Source organism: Mauremys reevesii, unplaced genomic scaffold (assembly GCF_016161935.1).
Source record: "Mauremys reevesii isolate NIE-2019 unplaced genomic scaffold, ASM1616193v1 Contig1, whole genome shotgun sequence".
Classification (NCBI taxonomy): Eukaryota; Metazoa; Chordata; order Testudines; family Geoemydidae; genus Mauremys; species Mauremys reevesii.
In genome coordinates this window covers 3,842,949-3,852,308 of record NW_024100715.1, presented here as the reverse complement: position 1 = coordinate 3,852,308, position 9,360 = coordinate 3,842,949, and the positions used below count along the sequence as shown (strand labels likewise).

Here is a 9,360-nt window from a genome sequence, read left to right as displayed (position 1 = left end):
CAATGGGGCAGATCTCAAGCTGGTGTCAATCGGCTGTCACTACATTGGTGGCAATCATCTATAGCTCCACTGGAGTCAATGTGCCCAGATCCCCAGCATGTGTCAATCGTCCATAGCTCCATTGGAGTCAATGTGCCCAGATCCCCAGCAGGTGTCAATTGTCCATAGCTCCATTGGAGTCAATGGGCCCAGATCCCCAGCAGGTGTCAATCATCTGTCACACAATTGGCGTCAATGGGCCCAGATCCTCAGCAGGTGTCAATGGGCCGTAGCTCCACTGGAGTCCATGTGACGAGATTCTTGGCTGGGGTGAATCGACTGTAGCTCTGTTGGAGTCAATGGGGCAGCCTCCCAGCACGTGTCAGTCAGTATACAGCTCTACTGAATTCAGCAGAGCTATGCTGCCTTATTCCCAAAGAACATCTGGCCCCCGAGGTCGGGAATACGGCCATGTGACACCTGCCCATACCTCCTTAGCATCTGGCTCCACTGTCGTGCCTGGAGCCATCAGACACCAGCATTTCTGCATGTTGTGGTTTCACACCTGATTCTTGGGGAGGAGCCAGTACTTCCTCTATAGGCTTGTGGAGACCAGCCGGAATCCACAGGCTTCTCTTCTTATTCTCCAATCCTCTGTTAGAAACCAAACCCGACACAGGCATCAGAAGATGGAGGATGAAAATGGTTACGCTATCATGACGAAGAGGATAATCTCAACCCAGCCATCTCAGCACCGGAGCCAAGGTACTGCTCTATAAACCAATCTACACTGTCCACTCGGTAAGGGCGTCTGCCCTTTAGGTTTCAGTGAGGGCACAACCAAAGGTTATTGAAACTGCCCCAGCAAAAACAGGTTTTCCTTGGGAAAAAATGGCCTTTTTTGCCCCGCTTCAAACATGGAATTTTTTGCAAAAATATTTTGATTTTTTTTCCCCAAACTCCTGCAGTTTAAAAAAAGGGATCAGAAACGTGAAGACAAAAAATGTTTTTTGCCTGTTTAGTTGTTCTGCAAAATCTCTTTCTTTCAGTCCTGATTTCAGATCAGCAGAGTCGGACAGAGGGCTTTGGTTCAAAACAGAAAAGCGCCATTTAAAAAGAAAAGGGGTTAACATTCTCAACCACAGTTGAGTGATTTTATGACATTTTTTAAATGATCAATTTCCTCTTTTTGTTTCTCAGGCTCTGATCGGAACTCAACATTATTATCAGCAAAGAGCAGAGCTAGAGTAGGAATCCACCCCACGCCCTTTGTAGTGAAGACTGATGCAAAGAAAGATATTTAGCTTCTCAGAAATGTCCTTATCTTCCTTAAAATCACGGTTATCCAGCAGACTAACTTATTCTTGCAGAGATTGTTCCTGCTTCTGCTCTATTTAAAGCATCTTGTTGATTTGACACTGTTAGCTCTTTGCTTTTCAAACTCCACTTTGGCCCTTTTTAGTTCCCTTTCATAAACACTCATGAAAAACTCATCCACATTTTCTGACATGGCTGCAACATTTTTTTTCAACAGCTCCAAGAGGGAGTGAACAAGTGTTTTTCTGACAGCGCTTTCGATGGTATAAAATTATTGTGGCGGCTGTTCAGAATAGCGCCACAGAGACCAGTAAAGGAGACTGGTCAGGGAGCTGGGTAAGCATCAGAGCTCTCGGCATCCAGACTGGTTGCTATAGCGATGGGGTTCTTATACCACCTTCGACTGCATCTGGTACTGGTCCCTATCCGAGACAGGAGACTGTATAAGATGGACCCATGCTCTGATCCAGTGTGACAACACCTACACTCCTACCCAGAGAGACAAGGAGGGATTAAACAGTGGGCTGCTTAATTGTATTGTCTGCTGATTCTCTTGACAGTAATTGGAAAAAAAGTTGTTAAGAACTGTTGGCTGGCCTGGCCTGAAATAGCAGTATATCTCTCTAGCGTGCCATGATGTACTGGGTAGGGTAAAAGCCAGGGGACCTGGGTTAGGTCCCTGCTTGTGAACTTGGTCAAGTCTCTGTGCCTCTTTTTCTCCTTTGTCTGTCTAGTCTAATTATAGAAGGTGATCCTCTGGGCAGGGCCTGTCTCTCCCTGTGTGTCTGTGCAGCGCCCGGCACAATGGAACCCTGATCTCAGCTGGGCCTTCTAGGTGCTACTGTATTACTTCTATTAATTGTGTAACCCAACTCCTACCCCAAAGATCTTACACTGCGATGGTCGCGCTAACCCTGCAAGTGAGGCCAACAAAACTAGATGTGGAAATTGCCGGGAATGGACCAAGATTAGTACAACAATCCGGTTGGTAGGTTTAGCAGGAAGTCCCTCCATGGCCACTTTTATCTTTCACTGAAACAGTTTCCCCACGTTTGAATTTTTACAGGTTCTCCTCCCGTCTTCGACGGTTATAAAGTTGCTGTGGGAGTTCTAGGGGCTGTCTGTGTCCTCCTGGTGTTGGCTGTGATTGCTCAGCATGTCTGGGGTAAGTATCTGGCACAGGCACTGGCTTCCTCCAGGCCCTGGGGATGTTTAACCCACAGCTCTACCCTTTAGACATCCTCTGGGACCCCACCTGTCCCCCACTGTCAGAGACACATACTGGGCTAGATGGGTCATTGGTCTGACTCAATATGGCAGCTCTTATGTTTGTAACCCTTCTACCTCGGTGCCTATTGCAAGTGCAGGAACAGGGTAAGTGAGAATCAGGCCTCTTGCCTGCAGTGGCAATTTTCTTCTATTCTCCCACCAGCTATGGTTCATCTTCTCCAGCGGGGGCATGAATGGGGCTGTTTCCACCATGTTCTCCAGACCAGCTCACCTCCATGGGTCTGACTCGATACAGCTCATGAAGCAGGCTTTAGCCCACGAAAGCTTATGCCCCCCAAAATGTGTTCATTTTTAAGGTGCCACAAGGACTCGTTGTTTTTGTGGATACAGTCTAACATGGCTACCCCTCTGAAACCTGTCTCCATGGGTCTGGTTCCCTGCTGCCCAGCCATTCACTCCAGTGGGAAAACAAGCGCAAAGTGTTACTAAATGCACCAGCTTGCTTTTTTTTTTTTGGTCCAATTTTTTTGTTAATTGAACTTTTTTTTTTTGACAAAGGCTTTCGCTAAACATTTTTTAAATTTCCTGGGGTTTTTAACTAAACATTTGAAAATATTTTTCCCATTCTTTCCCCTTTTTTCCTTCCCTCAGCCCTTTTTAATGAGAAAATGGAGGAGGGGAAAAAGAAGGGGAAAGGGAAACAGAAGTGAAAAACTGGTTTGGGTTGTGGGGTTTTGTTTTTTTTTGGTATTTAATTGAAAAAAATAATTAAAAAAAAGCACAGAGAATACGATGGTATTTACTCGCTCTGCTACCAGAGCAGATGGCGGCAATCTGCACTAGTGTAAATGACACCACAAGGTGCAGGACAATGGGGAATTGGGACCAGATTCGCTCCCCTTCTCTCTTCCCTGCCCACTGTGCTATGAAACGTGACCTAACTCCTTATGGTGTGTAAGGAAGCTCTGTCTTAACCTCCCTCTGCACTGGTGCTTTTTGGAAGGTTTCCAGGCTGGACAGGCCAGTTGCAGCAGCGAATGCGATGTTCGGCAGGCGGCCTTCGTGTCTCATCTCAGGCAGAGTCTGTGTGACCCAGCCCGGAGCGGCTCAGCAGGTAATCTCAGCTCAGGCTGTCTCTGAACTGATTTCCATGCCGGGCTCGGAGTCTGGGAAATACCTGAGCTGGGGAATCTTGGGAGCCGGGGGGACGTGGAATGACTATGGACATTCAACAACTTCTGGAAAAGCTCACTGCTCACATGCCAGAGTGGGACACAGCAAACCTGGGTACAACGTCTGGCTCTGTCACAGACTCCTTGTCCGAGCCTGGGCAAATCGCCGCATCTCTCGGGTCTCAGTTTCCCCTTCTGTACAATATGGATAATGATAGTTTCTTTGGATGTTTTCTCTATTTAGACTGAGCTTCTGGGGTAGAGACTGTCACTATGTCCATTAGAGTAGCACATGGAGGCCCAGCCAGTCCCTGCCCCAGCTGAGATCAGGGCCCCGTTGTGCCGGGCGCTGCACAGACACACAGGGAGAGACAGTCCCTGCCCCAGCTGAGATCAGGGCCCCGTTGTGCTGGGCGCTGCACAGACACACACTGAGAGACAGTCCCTGCCTGGCAGAGTTTGCAACCTAAACAAAGGGCAGGAGGGGAACCAGAAGTGACTTGCCCAAGGTCACCCAGCAGCTCAGTGGCAGAACTGGGAAAGACGCCAGATCTCTTGAGTAGCAGTCAAGTTCCCCTAAATAAAGGCAGCGTGGCCTTTAGGTGTTACTAAAATGCAGATAACAAAAATACGCTTTGGGGGTGGGGACTGTCTTCTTGTGCCGTGTTTGTTTAGTGCCCAGCTCGGGCTATCGCAATACAACTAACCAATTCAATAACAATCCTATATTCAGCAGAGACCTGCGACGTACCCAGACCCCCCAGTACTCACCTGTGTTAATGGCAGCAGTGACCTCTAGTGGTCACATGGGGGTAGTTCTCACTCTACAGCTCACCTCGCACCGTAATTAGAGCCAGCAAACGCTCTGAGATTCAACTTTAGGGTGACCAGACAGCAAATGTGAAAAATCAGGATGGGGATGGGAAGGTAATAGGAGCCTATATAAGAAAAAGACCCTAAAATCGGGACGTCTGGTCACCCTATTCAACTTCCAGGGTCAAACTTCATTTTCTTGGTCTGTGACAAATATTTATTATATCATATGGGGTCGGTGGGTGCAGGGAGTTTGAGTGAAATCCCTGCAGCTCTTTATGAGTTATGAGAAAAGGGGAGAAATAAATTTCTCTCCCCCCCCCATGGCAAAATCAGATAGTAATTTATGTTGCTCTAGGGCAAGATCCGGAGCTGGTGTAAATTGATGTGCTCCATGCTGACCAACACCAGCTGGGAATTTGGCCCCTAGCGCCCACTGAGGGCTAGGGCTTTTGAATGGCTTGGGAAAAAAATATTGGCTTTATGTGAGTTCGTCTCTGTTTCTTCTTCCAGTGGGAGCCGGGTGCGCACTCTGCCCCAAGGACTGGCAGGCGCACAAGGGAAAGTGCTACTGGGATTCTAAAAGGAGCCAGATTTGGAAGGCGAGCCAGAAGGACTGTGAATTGAGGAATTCACAAATGCTCATGATCCAGGACCAAGAGGAGATGGTAAAGTGAAATGCACAAGGCCAGTTCTCCAGCTGGTGTGAATTAATGTAGTGCCACTAATTTTGTACTCCTTTACCACTCAGCAACTCTCAGGGAAATGGGTCTATTCTTCAGTACCACTGAAGCTCTCCAGTGAGAGGGTATAATGCAGTGTGCTGGCCTCATTGGGTCAGAATTCATTTTCCTTGCATGTTTTGGGTCTCTGATAGATCTCCTGGTGAGGTGGGGGTGGCAGGGGGTGTGTGTGTCTCTGTATATGCAGGGAGTGTAAGACTGTGTGAGAGTCACCCAGCTGCTTGCTTTACACCCAGGATTTCATAAACACTATCACAGACGGTACAAACCACATCTGGATCGGCCTGAACAACACATCCCACACTGGGAACTGGACCTGGGTGGACGGCTCCCCTTTAAATCAAACACTGTGAGTGTTGCCTGCAGATTCACTGTGGCTAAGTTATATTTTTCCTCTGCATTTGTTGATTTGTTAGGAAGGAACAATCAGTTGCACACATACAAAATGGGAAATAACTGCCTAGGAAGGAGCACTGTGGAAAGGGATGTTGGGGTCATAGTCAATCACAAGCTAAATACGAGTCAACAGTGTAACACTGTTGTAAGCAAATCATGAGAAGTAATTCTTCTGCTCTACTCCGTGCCGATTAGGCCTCAACTGGAGTATTGTGTCCAGTTCTGGGTGCCACATTTCAGGAAAGATGTGGACAAAGTCCAGAGAAGAGCATCATTAAATGTCTAGAAAACATGATCTATGAGGGAGGATTGAAAATACTGGGTTTGTTTAATCTGGAGAATAGAAGACTGAGAGGTGATATCTGTTTTCAAGTATATAAAAGATTGTTACAAGGAGAACAGAGAACTATTGTTTTCCTTTACCTTGAGGATAGGACAAGAAGCAGTGGTCTGAAATTTCAGCAAGGGATGTTTATGTTGGACATTATGAAAAACTTCCTAACTGTCAGGGTGGTTAAGCACTGGAATAAATTGCCTAGGGAGGTTGTGGAGACTTTGTCATTGGAGGTTTTTAAGAGCAGGTCAGACAAACACCTGTCAGGGATGATCTAGATAATAGTCCTGCCGCGAGTGCAGGGAGATGGACTAGATGACCTCTCGAGGTCCCTTCCAGTTCTATGATTTGCTCATTCTGAAGCTTGCACATTTGGGCTCAGATTCCACAGAGCTGTAGTGCAGGGCTGTGCGTGTTTGGAAAGGAATCTCTCCTAGCATCCCAGCAGGGGCTCAGGTTTCATGGACGACTTGGTCGTAGCTGCGATTCAAATGTTCTTAAATCAACCATCTGCTCTGCAACTGGGCTATAAATCAGGGCTCCTTTGTTTCTCCTTTGGCTCCTACTGATTCCAGGGCCTTGGATTAGCCCATCTGGGTTCTAGTCCCAGCTCTGGGAGACAGCAAGGTCTGATAATAAAACAAGGAGAGGATTAGGAATTAAGAGCCCTGATTTCTAGTCCCAGGCTGAGTAAACCTCTTCACCCCATTGTGCCTCAGTTTCCCCATCTTCATAGAGTCCAAGGCCAGAAGGGACCACCAGTGTAATCATATAATCTGACCTGCTATATAAACACAGGCCAGAGAACTGCCCCCAAAATAAACCCCAGAGCAGATATTTTAGAAACACATCCACTCAATTTAAAAATGGTCAGAGATGGAGAGTCCACCATGAACCTTGAGTTATTCTACCAGTGGTTAATTACCCTCACTGTTAACAAATGTATGCCTTATTTCCAGTTTAAATTTGTCTCACTTCAACTTCCAGCCACTGGGTTGTGTTAGACCTTCCTCTGCTAGATTGAAGAACGTGTTATTAAACATTTGTTCCCCATGTAGGTATCAAGTCACCTCTTCACCTTTTCTTTGGTTAGCTGAAGAGATAGCAGTGTAGCTTTGTATTTTATTTTGAGTAAGTTTTGTAATGTGGTATTATGCCACTGTGCGTTCAGATGTGGTCCCTACAGTTTCGATGGAGTGAAAGTCACCTCTGCTACTTGCTACAGATTTAGAGTCTCTAGGAACGAATAAAGACCAAGGGCAGTGACCACACAGACATTCATTCACAAGTACAAAGTCTCTCTGTTTTACAAATTTTATGAAGGTTATGAAGACCCCTGCATATAGAAATTCTACACAGACATATGCACAAGTTACAAATATACTCACAACCTTAACAGTAGTGTTAGGGACTGATGTGTCTCGCATGGATTGCCCATCAACCGAGGGATGGTTCCTGCTGGAGTTTCCCATAAGGAGCTCAATTTTCCTGCTCTGGGCATCTTCCTTATGTGATTCGATCTATACCTACATTCTGTGCGTGCCCATAGAAGCGTCAACCCTCTTTTTCCTTATTGGTTTGATGTCCTCTAGAAACATACAGTACCCCGATTTCTATAGGTCGTGTAGGTTCTCTCTATTCTCACTAGCATTGATGCACAACCTGTGTCCTGTGGTTAAGATACATGTTGGAAACAGATGCGCCTTTACAGCATTTTTATGATTTAAAATGAGTCTTCCAGCTAGATTTTCACAATGACACCACTTGATACCACTTTTTCCATAATCTTAGGGCATTGGGTTGTTCTTCGGTCACTTGCTTATCTCAGCATTTCTTAACTCCAACAGCTAAGCTAAAATCTTGCAGGCCTCAGCCTGCAGCCGTGTGTTTCAGCCCTTGTTACTTAGATACCGAATATATAATTAACCCTTCCAGATACTAATCATTCTTATACTTCTGTTATCCTACCACTTAACTCTATTGAGCATACGATTATATACGACGTAACCTGCTAGTTGATTATAACCATACAAGAAATGAGCAATAAACTAATACCATTGGCTACAGAAGCTTTATAATGATCAACGCAAGGAGCTCAAACTTTCATTGAATTCAATGAGAGTTAGGAGCTGAAATACCTTTGTGGATCTGGGCATCCGTGTTGTTAAACTGGTAGTGAGCAAGAGAGGAATCGGCCACAAGAAGAGAGCAGAGGTGGAATGATCCTGGCAAAGCTCCCAGTGACTTCAAGGGGGGCCAGGATCTCCCCGGAGACTTGTGGGGCCTGAACAATGGGGAGTGGTTATCAGAATGGGGGAAGACGGATGTTGAGACATCCTAACTCAGTTCATGTCCTGGGAGGTTTTGCTGTGATGGCTGACAGCCCGGGGACTGAACCGGGGACCTTCAGAGCTAAAAGCAAGAGCTGTTACAGCTTGAGATAAGGAGCCATCCCATGAGATTAGTAGAGGCACTCGGCCATGGGTTACACTATCATCAAAGCCCCTATCCCAACGTCCCATCACTGCAAAAGGAGGGTCTCTCTAATCCATCTATCACTACCTTTCTCCTTCGCTCTGCAGGTTCCCGGTCTCGGGTCCTGTTGCATCCAACAGCTGCGGGGTGGTAAAGGGGAACCGGATCAACTCGGAAACCTGCAGCGCCGAATTCAAGTGGATTTGCCAGAAAGACGCTGTCACGGTGTGAAGAAATGAGAACGTCAGTGCCCAGGAAAGCGCTCCTGCCCCATGAGGATGAATTCAAAGGTCTTTATATAGAGACTCTGCCCTCTTCCTCTAAGCTGATACGGCGCAACAGTTGCCAAAATAAGGGAATTTGAGTCCTTGATCTAGTCCCTTTGTTCCCTAGTGCTGCTGGGAGCAGTGTGTGTGTCTGTCTGTGTGCGGGTGTCTGTGTGCGGGTGCCCAGTGGCTAGAGAGGAAACCAGGAAAGGTGTATTCTATTCCTGGCTTGGTCACGTGACCTGGAGCAAATCCCTTTCTTGTGCCGTGCCTCAGTTTCTCCACCTATACAATGTTGTAATGACACTGAACTCTGTGATGCGCTTTGAGAGCTCTGGGGGCAAAATGATTAGATGGGAGTCCCGAGCTCGCACGCCTTAGGACGAGCAAGTGATGGTGGATGTACTGGCTGTGTCTACACCACATCTGGGAGCGAGCGGCCCAGAAGAGGGTCCATGGACTTATGCTAAAAATAGCTCTGTAGATGGTGCAGTTGGGGCTGGGGTTGGGGCTGCAGCGAAGATGAGACTATTTTTAGCATGTTTGTGTACCCAAGCTGAGACTCTCACTCCCCGCTGCACTGTGGACATACCCTCAGGAAGCCCCTGCTCCCCGGCAGGAGCGCTGGGGGGAGC

The 9,360-nt window shown here is 47.0% G+C and overlaps 1 protein-coding gene across 1 annotated transcript; it reads left to right on the top strand.

Moving 5' to 3' along the window:
- The first annotated feature begins 649 nt into the window (after nucleotides 1-649).
- Nucleotides 650-8,707, top strand: LOC120392408 (killer cell lectin-like receptor subfamily F member 1). The gene is made up of 6 exons (XM_039517147.1): nucleotides 650-744; nucleotides 2,363-2,461; nucleotides 3,530-3,640; nucleotides 5,025-5,179; nucleotides 5,491-5,603; nucleotides 8,567-8,707. The coding sequence occupies exons 1-6, from the start codon at nucleotides 669-671 to the stop codon at nucleotides 8,688-8,690; spliced, it is 678 nt and encodes a 225-aa protein (XP_039373081.1). The 5' UTR covers nucleotides 650-668; the 3' UTR covers nucleotides 8,691-8,707.
- The last annotated feature ends 653 nt before the right edge of the window (nucleotides 8,708-9,360 follow it).

What these genes read in the sequence shown, in the direction of transcription:
- LOC120392408 (XM_039517147.1), top strand. Translation starts at nt 669, where the DNA reads ATGGAGGATGAAAATGGTTACGCTATCATGACGAAGAGGATAATCTCA. An exon ending in GATTGCTCAGCATGTCTGGG is followed by an intron (nt 2,462 to 3,529) that starts GTAAGTATCTGG and finishes GCTTTTTGGAAG; the next exon opens with GTTTCCAGGCTGGACAGGCC. An exon ending in TCCAGGACCAAGAGGAGATG is followed by an intron (nt 5,180 to 5,490) that starts GTAAAGTGAAAT and finishes CTTTACACCCAG; the next exon opens with GATTTCATAAACACTATCAC.